A 20683-nucleotide genomic window follows, 5' to 3' on the forward strand; every position below is an offset into this window, starting at 1 on the left:
TTAAATTCATTCAGTATTTCCATACTGATCTCACTCTTAGTCAATGCTCACACAACTATAGGATACAGTGATGGCCTGTTATTCTATCTTCTGTCTACCTTGGTTTTATGAAAAATCTCTTTCACACCAACCTGGTGACAAAAATTTACTAACTTGTATATCTCAGTCATATCCTTCCCCTTCCTTTCTTCTCCTATTAAGCTCTGCAAATGGAGCTGTCTCTCAAAAGTGTCCTCTATTCCATACATCACAGAATGGAGCTATCTCTCAAAAGCATCTTCATACTCCATACGTCACAGACTGGAAACCACTATGGTCAATTTTCTCTGGACCCCTTCCAGTATTGTGTCCAGATTTGGTCACCTGGTATTCATTTGGGATGAGGCCAGGTGACCAAATATGGACACAATAATCCAAACGAGGCCTTATACTAAGGAACCATATCTTCTTTACTTTTGTAGAAGAAGGGCAGCCTCATCATTGCTATAATCTGTTGTGATCATTTTACAATTTGAGCAATGTGACTTCGAAGAGCTTGTGTAGCTCAGTGGATGTGACGTTTGCACACCATAGCACTTAACCACACAAAGGAAGACTTTGTTTCGAATCTAGTCAAAATTTCTTCGACTAGAAGAAATTTTGCTAAGCCTTTCAACCGGTTTCCGAGTTAGTCGAGCTCTGGCGTGGACAAGCGGGTTTTTCATCCTGTAAACTCAAGAAAATTGACCTTAGAACCCACATTATTTCAGACATTAAATACGAGTGTTAGGGTTAGGGACTACAAGATGGCAGCACTTGTTGAGCCATCTCTCTTCACTGCGTGCCTGTTAATTAGTGATAGCCTTGGGCCAGCTATCTCTGATTGGGTACTGGTGGAGATTGAACTGCCCACTCAGTCTCCAAAGTTAGATAGGGCTAAATGGCCTCATGCCTACTCCCTATATACAGGAATAAAAAAAGGCATTAGCTGATAGCTGAGCTGACTTCTAAGCTACAGGTCCCTGTCCTCCATTACCACTTCCAGAGTTCTCATCTCTTCATTGCCTTCAAGTTCCCCAATACCCATGGATACCAGTTTCAAACCTTAAGCTTTGCTAGAGCTTTGAATCAAAGAATGACTGATCTTGGTCTAATAAAAGCACTAATCCCCAAAGGTCAGAGCTCTACTACAAATATTAGCTTTAGAATTATCTCTAGTTATTGCCTCTAGAATTACCTCTAACTAGCTCTAGAAAGAAGATAACCCAGGAAAATACTAAGGCTAAATAAATATAGAATTCATATATTTTTCACAGAAAAGTAGTAAAATTATATATCACCACATTATTAACACATTCAGTGCCACTGTTACTTCTAAGTATTTGTAAACATGTTTCTATGCTGCAGAACTCAGTCTGCTGGCCTGGACAGTCAAATTATGTGGAGATGTAGGCATTGCAGCAAGGTCATTCTGAATGGCTTAGGGACATTCTGTCATAAATGAGTGGCAGTGAATGTGTTAAACACTCTAAATCAGAGATATCTGTAGAAAGTTTAATCACTTGATCACAAAGTATGACCTCAATAACGCTTGAAACCAGAGAAAGCTCTTTTTACTAATACTGTATGATTTTCATATTCTGTTGTTGATGTGCTCTTAGAGATAACCATTATAGAAAGCAGAAGTAATTATTAATAAAGGCATTTTGTAAATCATTTACAGTCTGCATATATGTTTTCATGTTTATTGGGAAATATTCTTGGTAGTGCAGTAGTATATAATACTTCCTTAACTTCACAACTACATGTTTAGACTAACTACAGCATATTGTTCAAGCAAATAATAATAATAACAAAAACAATAATAATAATAAATAAAAAAAATAAAAAAAAAAAATATATATATATATATATATATATGAAAGAATGATCATTAACTCGGCTAACATACATTTTTTTAAAAAATTGAATGACTAGAACCGAGATTTAAGTAAAAAGGTTTTAATATAAAAACACGACTAGTTTCGGCTTGTAACAGCCTTCATCAGGTGACATTATAAAAGAAAGAAAAAACACTAAAACACTGAAGCTTAAATAAATTATGAACATCATAGAGAGTCTCTATACATAATTGACATTAAATCGTTGTGGTTGTATTTAAAGCTGTTCTTTCGTTAGTTGTATTGTTTGGAAAGTGCGTGCTAGTAGCATCTCGTGAATGCCAGTACATGATTACAGCTGAATGACAATCTGGGAGGTTGTAGCTCAAGTTATTATTTACATGAACAGGATTGAAGATGATTTCTCTAGATTCCACGATTTTTCTCTCTAGTTCATCATTGCAATGGAAGATGTTAGTAGATTTTTCCCAGCAGACTTCGTGACTTTGGTTTTCATTATTAGGATTAGCCGAGAAAAGGATATGACTTGATAATGCACTGGCTCACTGTCTCTTGTAAGTAATGTCCCTCATATGTTCTTCCATACGCAATTCGAGAGATTTGTTTGTCTGCCCAAAATAAGGAATATCACAATCACACAATATTTTATATACACCTGGGTATTTGAGATGATGACGACGACAAGGTTTTGGGTGGCTTATTAAGAAACGGCTCTTTGGAAGTGGAGTGAACAAGGTTCTGATATTGTATTTTCTTAGAACTTTTGCTAATTTATGTGAAACTGTACTTATGTAAGGAATAGATAGATATATTGCCTTTGAATCAATTTGTTTCTTCTGAGTGAGTCTAGGAGGATTAAGAAGGAATCTTTCAATGATTCTCTTGGAATATCCATTAACTTTGAAAGAAGTTTTGAGATGGTTTATTTCTGTAAGAAGTTCATTTGGGTCATCCAGAAGAGAACGGGCTCTATGTCCCAAGGCGGAAATTATTCCAAGCTTACGAGGAGGAAAGTGATGGGACTGACTATGCAGATATCTCTTGGTATGTGTGGGCTTTCTATATATCGATATTTTGAGTTTACCAGAAGAGCGAGTCAGTTTGACATCAAGAAATGGACATGATTTCAAATGGACATGACTACTCCTAATGATGAAAACCAAAGTCACAAAGTCTGCTGGGAAAAATCTACTAACATCTTCCATTGCAATGATGAACTAGAGAGAAAAATTGTGGAATCTAGAGAAATCATCTTCAATCCTGTTCATCTAAATAATAACTTGAGCTATAACCTCCCAGATTGTCATTCAGCTGTAATCATGTACTGGCATTCACGAGATGCTACTAGCACGTACTTTCCCAACAATACAACTAATGAAAGAACAGCTTTAAATACAACCACAACGATTTAATGTCAATTATGTATAGAGACTCTCTATGATGTTCATAGTATATTTAAGCTTCAGTGTTTTAGTGTGTTTTCTTTTATCTTTCTTTTATAATGTTACCTGATGAAGGCTGTTACAAGCCGAAACTAGCCATGTTTTTATATTAAAACCTTTTTACTTAAATCTCGGTTTTAGTCATTCAATTAAAAAAAATATATATATATATATATATAAACTTATTATTAAAGTAACTGATATAATCACAAAAAAAATATACTAGCAGCAGAGTTATGAAGGTAATTTATGTTCTTATATTCTCTTATGTCCTTTCTTGTGGTTATATCAGGTGCTTTAATATTATTTTTGTTCTAGGTGTTTAGAACAAAAATAATATTAAAATAAACATCTAGATGTGTATCATAACTTTCCAGACTCCCCCTTGTGTGTGTAATTTATTATTATCATTCAGGCCTCCATGGAGTCAAAAGACTCGTCGCGGGAGGTCCTTTCTAAGAAACACAAGTCTATCAAGACTCATTGAGAGAGGTCCCTCCTAGGAAACACAAAGTCTATCATACCACTCCTTAAATGCATTGACCGTTCTCGCTCTCACCACTCCATTAGGCAATGCATTCCATGGTTCAACTACCCTCCATGCAAAGAAACCACTCCTCACCATCTTTCTCAGTTTCCTTTCATAGCGTCCAGGGATGGCCCCTTGTCATGACTCTTTCCCGCTGTTCAACCAAGCAAAAGAACTCCCCAGTGTCAACCCTGTAACCACCTCTCAACAGTTTAAAAGTCTCAATCATATCACTCCTCCTTCTTCTATTGACCAAAGTCTGCGGTCTACACTCCCTCAGCCGATCCTCATAACTAATATTGTACAGTCCTGATACCATCTTTGTTATCCGCCTTTGTACCCTTTCCATGTTTAATTTATCCCTTTCAAATCCTGGGGATCAGATCTGAGAACAATAGTCTAAGTGTGGTCTGATCAGAGTCTTATTCAATGGAAGGATAACCATTTTATCTCTGCAGGTCAGTGTCCTTCTCATTATTGCAGCAATCCTCTGTGTTATCTTCACTACCTTTGCAATATGTCCCTTAAATTTCAGGTTTCTATCAATCATCAAACCCAGATCTTTTGTCACTCCTACTTCCTCTAGTTTAACTCCTATCACAGAGTATGCAGCATCCCATCGATGTTTCCCAAACCTCAAGACCTTACATTTTGCTGCATTAAATTGACACCCCCCATTCATTTGCCCATCTATCTAGCTTATTCAAATCCTCTTGCAGGGCTACCACATCTGCACTATTACTAATAACCCTTTATAGCTTCGCATCATCCACAAACAACCGAATACCCGCCTGCAATCCACGGACAATATCATTGATATAAAGGTTAAACAATATAGGTCCCAGTACTAAACCCTGTGGAACCCCACTTCTAACCTTCTGCCTCTTTGATATTGCTCCACCATACACAACTCTCTGATACCTATCGGACAGCCAATCCTGAATCCAGTTGACCAATCTGACATCCAGACCCATGTGCTGCAACTTGAATATCAGCTTATCATGTGGCACTCTGTCAAATGCCTTTGCTAAGTCTAGGAAAATGGCAGTATATGCCTTTCCCTCATCTAATGCTCTTGTAACTTTATCATAACAGGTTAGCATATTGCTAAAAGAAGAGCACCCATTCACAAATCTATGTTGACTTTCACTGATAACATTACCCTCATCTGCCTAATGCTGTATATGGTCCCTCACTACTTTCTCCAAGATCTTAATAACTACTGATGACACACAAACTGGCCTATAATTAGACACTTCCAGTCTTCTACCGCCCTTATGCAATGGCACTATCTTATCTTCCTTCCATTCCATGGGCACCTTTCCAAGCCAGACTTTCATTGAAAAGCCAGTTCAAATGCACTGTCAGTTGCTTAGCACATTTTCTCAAAACTCGAGGTGAAATAATCCAGTCCCACAGCTTTACTAACACCAGAGTACTCAGTATGTGCAACACACTCTCCTCCTGTACCTCTAAATCTTGATCCTGCTGTATCCCTCTAGTATTCATATTGACTACTCCAGGATGAAATACTCCAATGAAGTGTTCATTGAACAATTCCACTATGTCCTCTGCATCAGTCACTCTATTCCCATTTTTATCCCACAATGTCATTCTTCCACAGTCATTTCTCCTCCTATTGGCCACATAGCTAAAAAATTACCTAGGGTTTTCCTTGGATCCAAGGGCCAATCTTTTCTCATATTTCAGTTCCGCCTTCCTTACCATGATCTTCCTTGTCATTCTCTGGCCCGTGTCTTATATTCTTCATGCATCATCTCTTCACCCATCTCCTTATATCTCTACCTTAACCTCTTTTTTGCATGTAGCTCCTGTTTAATATTGTTTGTCATCCACTTTACCCCAAATTGTGTCCTCTTCTTTACTCGTGGAATACAGCTTACCATTAATGCTAACAAATATTCTTTCACAATTTTCCAATCACTAATGATATCCTGGCATTTCAATTCCTCCCTCCACAAAAACTTCCCCAAGTTGACGTCTAAGACTATTATAATCACCTGCATTATAATTCCGCATAAGTTCCCATCTCTTTGATACTCCTGCATGTCTATTCATTTTCCAAGTCAAAACCATATGGTCACTCTCTCCAACTAGTGGGAGAGATGTCATCTCAGTTATTATCAGCTCTTCGGATGCTATAACCAAATCCAAAACTCTTGAACCTCTTGTTCTTTCTGTTACCTATTGCCTAAGACATTTGCCCTCAAGAATTCTAGAAATTCCATTCCCTTATTGCTATATGCATCTTCCTTTCCCCAATCTATACTGCTGTAGTTAAAATCTCCCATAACAATCATTCTTCTTGTACTTGCCATGCTCAACTGTCTCAACATCTCATGGTCCCCACCCTCTGTGCTCCTTGATCTGTAGCAACACCCCACTAAATATCCTGTCTTGCCCACCTCCAGCTCACACCATATGCTTTCAAAATCATTAGTGTCACAGCCTTCCAAAGCCTCCACTCTTAGAGGACATAGGTCATCACTTATCAAAAAACAGTACTCAACCACCACACTTTCCCTTCCTATCCTGCCAAAAAATGCTGTACCCAGCAACTTCTATTCCTGTTATTATATCCTCTTCTGTCAACCACGTCTCAGTGATCCCAATAATCTTTGGCCAGGCTGATGCTATCAGTGTCACCAATTCCTCTCCCTTATTCCGGATACTCCTGGCATTAGTATAAAGCATATAAATGCCATTGTTTCTATACCCAGCATTATCCCCTGTAGACTCCACTGGACTCATCATTACCTGATGTCGTCTCCCTTCTCCCAAGTACCCATTCCCACAAGAGGCCACCCCTGCTACCATATACACTGGGACACACTGACTCGTTCAAAACAGCAATATCTCCAGATGATTACCTATATTGTCCTTCCTCATTCAAATGCAAGTGGTCTCTCGCATACAGTTCCTCTCTGCTCTCAAACGCACTCCAAGCATCCACATATTCAAATCCGCTCTTCTGACATATTCTCGCTATTATGCCATTCAATATCACCGCTCTTCTGCTCAGCTCAACATTATCATACCTAGGCAACACAGACACTATCTTTCCTCTCTGTGTCTTCTTTCTTACAGCCTCAAGCCAGAATCTCATATATCTCACTGCCCTATTTACACCACCACTCAGTCATTTGTTCCCACCATCACAATCATCTCATCCACCCTTTCACCTCTTTTAATTGCCATAGCCACACTTTCTATCGTTTCTCCTGGCAAACACTCCTCACGCATCCTATCTTGAACACCACGGATGATTGAGTCCTCATACATTACACCTTTTACCACCGTATTTCTCGACTGCTCAGATGCATCCCTCACTCTCTCTCTGTGCTCCCCTACTTACCTGCCTTCCTGGCATCACTCTATCTCTAGTCCTTGTGCTCCCTTGCATTCATCTCATTCCCTCTCTCCTGCTGTTTCCATTCTTTCCTGTTCTATTATTCCTATATCTGATACTCATTCCCTCTCTCCTGCTGTTTCCATTCTTTCCTCTTCTATTATTCCTATATCTGATACTCATTCCCTCTCTTCCACCTATCCTATTCTCACCTCTTCTGTCATTCATACAATTCTCTCTAATTCCCTCTCTTCTACTGTTCCCATTCTCTCCTCTTCTATCACTCCAACAACTCCTTCTCATTCCCTCTCTTATACTGTTCCTATTCTCTCTTCTTCTACAATTCCCATAACTCTCTCTCAATTCCTCTCCTTTATTATTGTTCCTATTCTCTCCTCTTCTCTCACCCCTCCACTGATTCGCCCTGCATTCGTCTCTTCCATTCGCTTAATTTCATCTTTCACACTTCTCATCTCATTCCTCAGCCATTCCACCTGCTCTTTCAGCTCATCTATCTCTCTCTGTAAGTCAGCCACTCTTGTTTGCAATTCATACTCCCAATTGAGACTATCTCCTAAAACTTCAGTATCATTAAACCTTTCCATACTCCCCACTCTTATTAGTTTATATCTCTCTATGTCATCTCTCTACATGGAGAATCTCCCATCTCTGACTCGACGAGGTCGGTTATGATCATTTCTAAATCACCAGGTTTCTCCCGTTGCCTGCATTTTGCGCATATACGTTTTCCCCATTCTTTCTCCTGCCACATATACAATCGCCGGGACGCACACATTCCACAAGTCCTGCATGCTACAAAATCCTGTATGATATCGCACAAATGGAGTCGTTAAATGGGGGCTTGGCAGTACACCATTTGTAATTTAACTGTCACTGCTGCCATTATTTAAAATAGTGTCGCTAATTAGTGTCACAAAATAAACGCTAAATAAGTATCAGTGAGTATAACTGTAAGAAAAAGTACAACAATTTCAAAAAAGAACATTTAAGCAACTAGATACAAATAAATAAAATGAAATAACTAGATAATGAAAACTCATCCTTTGTCTTGTCTTCCACCGTTATGCATTTGATTCCAACCCCGTCTTCTCGGTAACCAAAATACACAATATCGCGACAACAACTAACTTCAAAAAACAACCACTGATGGATACCTGTATTCCAGAAAACAACTTAGCACTACAAAAACGTCAACAAAGTGTGTGTGTGAGATAAAATAAAATAAAAGAGGATGACATCAATAATATCATAAAACTTTAATTTGTAGAAGAGTGCAAGAAAGAATATAATACAATGCAGGTTCAAATACTCTATCAATTTATTGTTTTCTGTCATTGCACTGTTTTAATGGTACCTAGATTTTAAATTATATTAAAATTATTACATATACTTTTAAATATATCATTCCAACTCATGAATTAAAGAAATAGTCAATGATTCCTAAACTTGAATCCATGTTATCAATCCATGATTAAATTAATCACCCAGTTATGCACTCACTACCTCATTTTACAATCCATGTTACTCACCATCATCACTCTCCATGCAAAAAATCTGTGCCTTACTCACACCCCTTTCCATATTGAACCAACTTTAAGTATCTCAAAAAAACTATTTCTTTAAACAAATGATCCTTATTATTGTATACTACCAAAAAAAAAGGAAATCTTGTTACTTAAAATTATCAAAGAAATGAAGAAATTTGATCCTAGAATTTATTATATATCATTACTATTTAAATATTCATTTTTCAGGATTAAATTTCTTAAAAAATATAAATAAATAAATATATATATATATATATATATATATATATATATATATATATATATATATATATAATTTTCTTTTACATCAACAGTATCATATGTGTCCAGTGACAGATCTCATAAATATTTTGATTTAATCACAACTTACCCGAGATTTTACTGTGCGTGCTGGAGTAAGTGGTGCTCTAAGTTTCTTATTCTTGATTAGAATTCGGAATTTCAGTTGATTAGGTGTAGGAAGTTGGGGGTTGTCTAAGTAATCAGAGTCAAAGAGGAATTTAGTAACTAGCTTGTCTCCAAACACATTCTGAAAAGATAAAACCTTACTTTTAGAGTACAAAATGTGTCAGGAACATGCTAAAAGTATTATTAAAAAATAAAAAAAAAAATTATAACAACTTCTGAAACAATACATAAGCACAATTGCAGAAAGTTAGATTGGGCATATTGATGAGCCTATTTTGTTTTCTTTAATGAAATGAAGAAAAAAATGAAAGAAGCTTACTAATACAATAGTAACCTTATCTGCATTATTTTAATGTTTTCTGAGAAATTTGAAATTCATTTCTGTTATCACATAGGACTACTGTTGCTCAAAGTTAGAATTCTCCTCCTCCTTTGAGAATGTGTTTTGAAATGATAACTGAAGCAGCTAAGGTTATGATACCTGTCCATTACGTTTATTCACTAAGTGTATCATTCTGGACAGTTTGCCTGCTTTGAGAATGAAAAACATCTTTCTGGACAAAAAATGAATCTTCTGTTTAGGGGTCATCTTTAAGTGACATCACACTTGGGATTTATTCATTATTCCCCTTCACAGTCTTTCATACACATATCTTCAAAGTACTTCATGTTCACAAAATTCATAAATACAAAATGTTTTACCTTGACAGGAAGACACATTTAGTTGGATACTGCTATAGGACAGGGAATGTAGAGGTGGTGATGAAGAAATGTATAGACAACTTGGATTAGTGAACAAAAGAAGTGTATTTATTATGGGTGATTTTCATTATGACAATATAGATTAGAATGAAGAGATAGCATTGGGAATAAGGAGGATGAATTTCTCGAGTCCTTGAGAGATAACTATCTCAGGCAGCATGCAAAGGAGGGCAAGGATCAACAGCTTCAGATCTGATCATTTCATCATAGGATGTGAGTGAGATTTCCATTTTCCTCCAGTTTCTGAGAGTGACCATGAAGCAATCACCAGGATTGTAGCTAGCCATATGCAGACTTCTGTGAGGAAAGAATATATGTGGAAGTACAAAGCTAAGGATTATAACAAGCAGAGCAGACAGCTTAGAGTTATGGCATAGAATAAGGACTTGAGTGATAAGGAAATAAATGCTGCTTGAGAACTGACAAAGAAATACATAATGGCATCAATGTGTGAATGTATTTCTAAGGCCAAAAGCTGAATAAGGTAGCTATAAATGAATGAATCAGTTAATAAGTATTATTAAGTATTATCATAAGCATAAAATCTGGAAGAAGAAGGTACATTGGAGGCAGTACAAGATGATAATGGTAATAATAAGTTACACGAAGAGTATAAAGAGTGACTCAGTTAGTAAGGAAAAGAAAAGTGCAGTATGAGCTGAAATTAGCAAATCAGGTGCCGAAAATCTGTAGAAAGTTTTTTGATATCTGGTAAGTAGAAGGAAGAATGATTGATGCAGTATGATGTTAATGGATGAAAATGGTAGAATGGTAACTGCTGCAGAAGACATTGTTGAGATATTCAGTGATCAATTTATGAGGGTGTTTCATCCTCATCAGGATGGAATCAAGATGAAACTTAAGTGTAGAGGACTTAGGAAAGGACAGCTTAATTTGGGTGAGCAGGTAGTATTTCAGAAAATAAATAATCTCGATGTCAAGAGATAGGATTTGATGACGTATCATCACATGCCTTAAGGGAATATTCCAGAGAATTGACAGTAGCATTGGCATGCCTTGGCATGTTTAATAAGTTTTACAACAGCACAACTCCCAAGGGAGTGGAAAGAACGTAAAATTGTTCCACTGCATAAAAGTGGTGATAAGGCTATGGCTACAAATTATATGCCAACCTGTATATCTGGGTTGGCAAATAACACATTACAACACCAGAACAGTAAATCATAAAAATACTTATTAACTGATTTATATTTTTATGGATGGCAAACCGGCATCTATCAGAGCCCAACTACTTCTTACGATGCATGAGTGACAATGCTATTACAATACAAAGGCTTTGTCACAAAGCATTCCTGTTCTTATTCGCACATATCTGAGATGCAGTTGAAAAGACAGATGCAGTACTAAAAAAATATAACCTTCACACCTGTTCAAATTACAATTATGATGCAATAGAGGAGGGAGTTTGTCCTTTGGAGAGTGCATTAGCAACTTTAATCCACCCACGAAACAACAAACTCCATGCTGTATCACATCATGGAGTGTATAAAGTGACTTCTATTATTATTATTATTATTATTATTCAGGCCTCCATGGAGTCAAAAGACTCATCGTGGGAGGTCCTTCCTAAGAACATAAAGTCTGTCAAGACTCATCGAGGGGAGGTTCCCCCCTAAGAAACACAAAGTCTATCATACCCCTCCTTAAACTCATTGACCGTTCTAACCCTCACCACTCTATCAGGCAATGCATTCCACGGCTCAACCACCCTCCATGCAAAGAAACCACTCCTCACCCTCTTGCTCACAGTTTCCTTTCGTAACTTCCAGGGATGGCCTCTTGTCATCACTCTTTCCAACTGTTTAACCAAGTGAAAGAACTCCCCAGTGTCAACCCTGTAACCACCTCTCAACAGTTTAAAAGTCTCAATCATATCACCTCTACTTCTCCTATCCACCAAACTCTGCAGTCCACATTCCCTCAGCCGATTCTCATAACTATTCTTGTACAGTCCTGAGACCATCTTTGTCATCCGTCTTTGTATCTTTTCCACAGTTAATTTATCCCCTTCAAATCCTGGGGACCAAATCTGAGAACAATAATCCAAGTATGGTCTGATCAGAGACTTATACAACGGAATGATAACTCTCTTATCTCTGCAGGTCAGTGTCCGTCTCATAATTGCAGCAGTCCTCTGTGTTACCTTCACCACCTTTGCAATATGTCCCCTAAACTTCAAGTTTCTATCAATCATCAACCCCAGATCTCTTGTCTCCCCAACTTCCCCCAGTATAACTCCTCCCATAGAGTATGCAGCATCCCATCGATGTTTCCCAAACCTCAAGACCTTACATTTTGCTGCATTAAATTGACACCCCCCATTCATTTGCCCATCTATCTAGCTTATTCAAATCCTCTTGCAGGGCTACCACATCTGCACTATTACTAATAATCCTTCCCAGCTTCGCATCATCCGCAAACAACTGAATATCCCCTTGCAATCCACTGGCAATGTCATTGATATAAAGGTTAAACAATATAGGTCCTAGTACTGAGCCCTGTGGGACCCCACTTTTAATCTTCTGTCTCCTTGAAACTGCTCCACCATACACAACTCTCTGATACCTATCATACAGCCAATCCTGAATCCAGTTGACCAATCTGATATCCAGACCCATGTGTTGCAACTTAAATATCAGCTTATCATGTGGCACCCTGTCAAATGCCTTTGCTAAGTCTAAGAAAATTACAGTATATGCCTTTCCCTCATCTAATGTTCTCATAACTTTATTATAAAAGGCTAGCATATTGCTAAAACAAGAGCGCCCTTTCCCAAATCCATGTTGACTCTCACAGATAACATTACCCTCATCTGCCCAGTGCTGTATATGGTTCCTCACTACTTTCTCCCAGATCTTAACAACTACTGATGACACACAGACTGGTCTATAATTAGACACTTCCAGTCTGTTACCACCCTTATGCAATGGCACTATCTTACCTTCCTTCCATTCCCTGGGCACCTTTGCCAAAGCCAGACTTTCATTGAAAAGCCAGGTTAAAGGCACTGTCAGTTCCCTAGTACATTCTCTCAAAACTCGTGGTGAAATACCATCCGGTCCCAAAGCTTTATTGACATCAAGAGTTCTCAGTGTCTGAAACACACTGTCCTCCTGTACCTCTAAACCTTGAACCTGCCCTATCCCTCTAGCATTAAAATTGACTCCAGGATGAAATACTCCAATAAAGTGGTCATTGAACAATTCCACTATGTCCTCTGCATCAGTCACTCGATTCCTATCATCCTCCCTGGGACACACTGACTTGTTCAGAACAGCAATCTCTCCAGATGCCTACATCCTTCCTCATTCAAATGTAAACAGTCTCTCGTATACAATTCCTCTCTTTCCTCAAACGCACTCCAAGCATCCACATATACCAGTCCTCTCTTGTCACACATTCTTGCTATTATGCCATTCAATATCACGCTCTTCTGCTCAGCTCATCATTATCATACCTAGACAACACACACACACTATTTTTCCTCTCTCTGTCTTCTTCCGTACAGTCTCATGCAAAAACCTCACATCTCTCGCTGCTCGACTTACATTACCACTCAAGTCATTCGTTCCTACCATCACAATCATCTCATCCACCCTATCACCTCTCTTAATTGCCATAGCCTCCCTTTCTATTGTTCCTCCTGGCAAACACTCATCACGCATCCTATCTTGAACACCACGAATCATTGAGTCACCATACATTATACCTCTTACCATTCCCTCTCTCCTATTGTTTCCATTCTCTCCTCTTCTTTCATTCCCATAGGTCTCTCTCATTCCCTCTCCTCTACTGCTATTCTCTCTTCTAGCATTCCCATACCTCTCTCTCCTACTGTTTCCATTCTCTCCTCTTCTAGCACTCCCATACATCTCTCTCATTCCATCTCTCCTACTGTTTCCATTCTCTCCTCTTCTAGCACTTCCATATCTCTCTCTCATTCTGTCTCTCCTACTGTTTCCATCCTCTCCTCTTCTAGCACCCCCATACCTCTCACTCATACTCCCTAAATTCTCTCTCTCTCCTACTCTGATTCTCCTTGCATTTATCTCTTCCATTCTCCTAATCTTATCTTTCATACTTCTGCTCTCATTCACAAGACATTCCACCTCCTCTTTCAACTCATCTATCTCTCTCTGCAGGTCAGTCACTCTTAATCTAAATTCACTCTCCCAAACAAAACCATCTCCTAAACTTTCACAGTCACTCACACCTTCCACACTATCAACTATTATTTTCTCATTCATATTTATCTTTTTTTCATTCTCTCCTATCACACTACTTGTCTTCCTACATTCATTCCCCGTTCCGGGAGCAACAAAGTCGGATATCGATATTTCTATATCGATATCGATATAGAAATCGATATTTCTATCGACTTCTATGGACAAACAGGAAGATCGATTATCACCCGACTCAGAGAATAGAAGAAATACAGTCATTATCATTAATGCAAGGCAGGTCAAGTTTTAGACACCTGCTTCCCAAAGGATCAAATGGAAGAAAACCAGTGTGTCATTACACATCAGAGAGACTATTTACAGAGTTGGCTACGAAACTCTTGCCTAACCTTAACAGGTATAGCTGTAGTAATAATTATTATTATGTATTAATCTGACAAACATTTGGAAGATATCATCTTAAGATCAAATTTAACCCAAACACTGGGTTAAATTTGGTGGGCTAAATTTGTAAAAAGACTTAAACACTCTTTTTGTCAGTTGAGAGCACCAATTATATTATAAATTTAGGTCTTTTTTGTCTATTTCAATTGAATTATTTCCTAACACTCATCATCATCTGACAAGAAGTTGAGCTCTGAGGATGCCAGTTTGATATCCAGAGAAACATAAGCCAGTTACTAAATATATTTCTATAATTTATTTATGTATTTATCTATTTTTTTCATCATCAGCAGAAGCAGCAGCCATTTTCTGCCTGCTGCTGGACATAGGCCTCTCTCACATTTCCATTCTCCATTCAGTTCTATCCTGAGCATTTCTATGCCATTAAGTTCCAGTGAATTCTTTAATGTCATCCTCTCTCCATTTCTTTGGTCTTCTGGTAGCTCTTTTACCATCTCTAGGATACCATTCTGATATATTTATCATTTTCAAGTGTGACTTCTGAGCCTCCATAGCTCGGAAGTTGGGTTTTTCGTCCCCCAGAACAGGCAAACCCGCCCTGTGAACACATGCATCTACAGACATAGAACACTCCTGGAATGGGATTGACTGACCTATTCAGTTGGATTTCTGGTTTCAAATCGTAATAGGTCACAAAGCCTAATACGTAACCATAACAGGCCACTAGGCCTAATACAAGAAGTGTTACTTCTTGCATTATGAACTCCCCATTACCATTTGGATCTTTTAAGGACTGTTATGAGACCCTGATGGCTTAGTCGGTATAGCCGAAGCACTTTGGTTGGAAAGACCTGGGTTCAATTCCTGTCCATGACGTGAGGAACCTTTATCTGGTCTCTTTCGGCTTAAGGTGAGTTAGCCAGTTTCCTATGGAGGTAGAGAATTCTTTAACCTGGAAACTCGGGGTTTTCGTCCTTCAGAACAGGCAAACCGGCCCTGTGAACACACACGTGTAAACATACAGTCATAAAATATATATAGCTAATCCCTCCGGTTATTTCCATTTTCCTCTCGGTAATCATCAACTTGCTGGTCAATTTTCTTAGTCAAAATCCATGTATCATGACTGGAGTTGTCATCAGGGCCACGCTGTGTGGCTGTGCAGATTGTGCGTCGCACAAGGGTGCTTGAAGATACGGGTGCCATTTCACCACGGGAAATAATATAAAAAATATATAGAGTTTCTTATTCTTGAATTATATCATACTATATAAATTACACAATTACAAATTATAGTTAATGCAATAAAAATGAAATTTTAAATGAGTCAAATTATTATGAATTCTTAATAATCTAACAATATTTTTAACTTGATACATCACCAGTTTTATTATAATTTGTTTGAAGTGAAATGCTATCAATATTACCACAGATTTTATTTTGCAGAGTATGCATCGACTCAGCGAAAATTTTATAAATATTCTCGATTGTTTATTATATTTTTAGTGGAAATTGTTAGTTTAAGACGACCGTGAATTCATTAGTACGCTGTGCTTTGCCCAGTACTGTCGACAGGATGTAGCATAGAGGCAGCCTGCCTCACGGCGCTGGTTAATAAGGGCGCTCGTTCAGCCGTATTACAGCAACAAGATATTTTACAAAAAAAAACACCGTTTAGTTTACCAAATAAAAAAGGCGCCATTTCCCATTGACAGTTAAATATGTGATTATTATATTTTATGAATAAAAAAATTATAGTCATACATACTAAAACTAAACATTTTAGAACCCACTTATTAGATACTTAAGGAAACAACCTATAAAGTATCATACGATTGAGCTATTGAAGCTGTGATCATGGCAGGAGGGTAACAGCAATAGCCGAGCCTCAGTTAGAACTTCATTGGCTACAGCATTGCCATCCATTATCCTCCATAGGTATTGGATTGAATCAATCCTCCCGTATCATACGATGTGAATTTCATAAACTTCTATAGTCTATTTATCTATTTATCTATATATATATATTAAATTATATTATCAGCGCGTCAGGCTGACGCGGCTCGAATTAAATTAATAAACTTAGGTTATTTGTGAGCTATAAAACTCTTTAGATGATCTAAGTTTGTTTACACATACTGCAATTGGCCCTTTCTTGATACCTCTTTGGTGTATTTTTGCATCATTTCATTTTGTGCGTTACAGTAACAGTGTTACTGTGCAGTTGCCTTTTGTTTTATAAGATATATTTATTATTATTATTATTATTATTATTATTATTATTGTTGTTGTTGTTGTTGTTGTTGTTCCCGGAAACTCCAAGGAGTCGACAGACTCATCGAGGGAGGCCCTAACATCATGTCAAGAACAACTATTCGACATTGAAACAGTATCTATCATACCTTGTCTTGAACTCATTCACGGTCGTAGCACCCACAACAGACTCTGGAAGCTTATTCCACTCATTCACTGCTCTCCAAGTAAAAAACCTAGCTCTAACTCCCTTGTCAACCACGCTCTTGCCCAGCTTCCATGCATGGCCCCTAGTCCTCCCATCACCAGTCATATTTTCAAAAATATCTTCTGGATCAATCTTATAGAAACCCTTCAGTAATTTGAATGTCTCAATCACATCACCCCTCCTTCGCCTATCGTCCAATCTCTGCAACCCACAAATCTTCAACCTATTCTTATAAGGTTCATTCCTTCTATCATCTTGGTCACTCGTCTCCGGATCCTCTCCACTTCCTCCCCATCACGAAGAAACCCTGGTGCCCATAACTGGGCACAGTAGTCCAGATGGGGTCTTATCAAGGCTCGATACAGAGGAACAACAACTTGTTTGTCTCTGCAAACAAGTTGTTGTTGTTTAGTAAATTTTTTGTGAATTTGGATTATTATTCACGTAAAGTAAGTACATCTATTATATATTAAAGATACTAAGCAATTTTCTAAGCTAGGTTTTAATCCTTTTTCCCAAGTTAGCAAACAGACAAGTATGTCAAGTTCGCGCCTGCTCGTAGTGCAAGACAGGCAACTCTTGCAAGTACTTTCTACATCTATTATATTTTTGCTAAGTTTGAAAATCAGTTAAATTGTTTCATTTTAGTTAATTGTCTCATTTTGAAAACGAAAGATTTGTATGTTATGTTGGGTAGACGTCTAGAAAATAAATAATTTTCAATAAGAGATTTATTTATATATTTGTTCTTGTTCTGGTTGGAAGACATTGGGGATGGGGTCCTTTTACTAATTTCTTTAATAAATAATTTTAATATCCTAGAAATTTCTTAATTATTAAACAATTACCAGATTGTAAAATATATTAAATAAATATAACTGAGAAATCAATCAGTGGCTAATATCTCTACATGTTAATTTTCAAAAAATACCTAAAATGTAAGCATATTTATTATTCAGAACATCTGAAAAATCAAATTCTGTAATAAAAAAAAATAGTCAGTCTTTGGCCATTCACCTTAAATATAATAGTCAGTTAAGGAGTTAAAAAATAAGTTTAACATGTTCATTGCCAAACACGCGATATCGCGCGATGCGAACCCTCACCAAACGGCCGATCACGCGTTATCGCGTGGACATCGCTAACTAAATAAAAAAAAATAAAAAAAATTTGGCTACCACACGATATTCCAATTTTCAGCTTGGCAATGAAAGTGTTAAAGGAAAATTTCAGAAATTATTATTTATTTTGCTGGACAACTTTTAACGCTCTTCTTATTTAATGAAATTTTAAGTCAGTAATTTTTTATATACTTCTTTGATTGTGATACCTGAAGATGTTGATCAATTCAACGAAACTAGTAAACTAGTAGTATCTTTTCAAATAATATACCATGTCATCTCTTTATCTCTCGGTATCAGTTATTAAAACCTTTTAATAATATATATGTATATATATTTTTTTTAAAGAATAAATATTTAATGACTTTAAACTGAGATAAAATATTAAGTTTTAATGAAACTTATATATATATATATATTCTGTTGTATTTATATATTAAGGAATAAACATTTTTGAAAATTTTTATTATTAAAAATTCCTTATTAATGAATTTCAGTGATTACAATGTTCTACTACTGTTAAATAAAATTTATTTTTATGTATGCGTATAAATTGTTTTGGTACTTTTAACAAAGTAAAATTTTTCGCAAAAATTTTTCATGGACACTTATTTTATGGGGATGTTGAAAAAGGTCTTGCACAAGGGTGCCTCCTACCAATGCCGCAGCACTGGTTGTCATAACATACATATGTCGTTACCTGATGTATACAATGGTGGAATATTTTCTTTTAGGCAGATTGGGATGCTTCCTTTGAGTGCTTCAGGTGTTTTCTAAAGGTTCTCCAATCAAACTGAATTTTACGTATAATTTCTTCTTTACAGTCACAGTCTGCTGTGATTGTCCTAGGTAAACATAGGAGGTTACTATATCAATTTCTTGATGTTCCATTTGTACTGGCTTTTTGGTAATTATTTTTATTATTATTTTTTTGTCTTTGTTTATATTTAATAATTTCTTTTCTTTATATGCAGTTGTGCAGAAGGAATGATGTAGGGTTTGTAGACCTATGCCCTCAGTTTGATTATTATTAGAGCCTATGTAGCTCAGTAGATGTGGCGTTTGCATACCACGGCGCTTGGCCGCACGAAGGAAGACTTGGTTTCGAGTCTAGTCGGCGAGTAGAGGAAATTTTTCTAAGCCTTTTTTTGACCGGTTCCCGAGTTAGTCGATCTCTGGCACGGGCAAGCAGGTTTTTCCTCCTGGAAACTCGGGTTTTTCGTCCTGTAAACTCAAGAAAATCGACCGTAGAACCCACATTATTTCAGACATTAAATATATTGTGTTAGGGTTAGTGACCACGAGATGGCGGCACATTTGAGCCATCTCTCTTCACTGTGTACCACTTAATTAGTGATAGCCTTGGGCCATCTATCTCTGATTGGTACCAGTGGAGATTGAACTGCCCACTCATTCTCCAAAAGTTAGATAGGGCTAAATGGCCTCGCCTACTCCCCGTATACGGGAATAAAAAGGCGTTACCTGATTATTATTCGTGACACCTCCAAGGAGTCCGAAGACTCATCGCGAGAGGACGACTACTATGCAACCCTCTCCACCACTACACCGAACATCTACCACAATTCATCTCCATCAATGCCATCCACTACCCATGACCACAACCACAACTAGTATTTTTTGTCTGTAAATTGCATGTTCAGAAGGGCCGCTTTTTCTGTATGCGAGATGAAAAACCCAAGTTTCCAGGAGAAAAAACCTGCTACCTCCATATGAGATCGGCTAACTCACCTTCGATTGAAAAAGTCCATATAAATATTCCTCCCATCACGACGAGACAATCGAACTTAGTTCTATTCCAATCGAAGGGAGCAATTGATGGACGGAAAGATTTGTACAATACTAATGGACTGCACTTAAATGGATTCAGAGTTGGTTTCCAGAGAGAGCTTTATTCACTAAGAGTATTGGAAGCTAAAAGTCAGGAAAACTAAAGAAATTAGGGTAGATGCAGAGGAGCATATGCATGAAAGTACTCATGAAACAAATGTATGTGAATGAGCAAAAATGTGGAATGTAGTCTCTGAGGCAGCAATGTCAAATGGGGGTACCCAATGCAGGATGAAAGGTGGTTGGGGCCTAAGGTGATGCCACAATTTCTTTATACTAATGCTAGAAGTAATAACAGATGATGTAGTTACAGGAATAGAATGCAATGGATTTAGTATTCTTATGGAGAACAGTAGAAAGGACTGGGAATGAAACACTGCTGATGATAGCAGAAGAATTGGAACCAACAAGAATAGAAGTCTGGTAGCTCAGTGGAAGTGGGGCTTGTATCTTCTGAGCTAGGCTGCACAAAGATAGACTTATAGTTTGAGTCTAGTCACCAACTGGAAGAACTTTTTCTAAGCCTTTCTTAGACCAGTTCCCGAGTTAGTTGATCTCCGGCACGGGCAAGCAGGTTTTTTTCTACAGGAAACTGGTTTTTCATCCTGTAAACTCAAGAAAATCGACCGTAGAACCCACATTATTTCAGACAGTAATGTATCCTGTTAGAGTTAGGTACCAAGTGAT

General features: G+C 37.5%; 1 protein-coding gene across 1 annotated transcript in view; it reads right to left on the minus strand.

Annotated features, from left to right (window-relative positions):
• The window catches only part of LOC150110581 (uncharacterized), an 851360-nt gene that overhangs the window by 342591 nt on the left and 488086 nt on the right, over positions 1 to 20683 (minus strand). Inside the window, 1 exon segment of the mRNA XM_090402114.1 lies at positions 9160 to 9318. Within this exon segment, the coding sequence (XP_090258240.1) occupies positions 9160 to 9318 (159 nt within the window).

This window comes from Typopeltis vanoorti, chromosome 1, assembly GCF_054136105.1.
Source record: "Typopeltis vanoorti isolate ZY-2024b chromosome 1, IOZ_Tvanoo_1.0, whole genome shotgun sequence".
Lineage (NCBI taxonomy): Eukaryota > Metazoa > Arthropoda > Arachnida > Uropygi > Thelyphonidae > Typopeltis > Typopeltis vanoorti.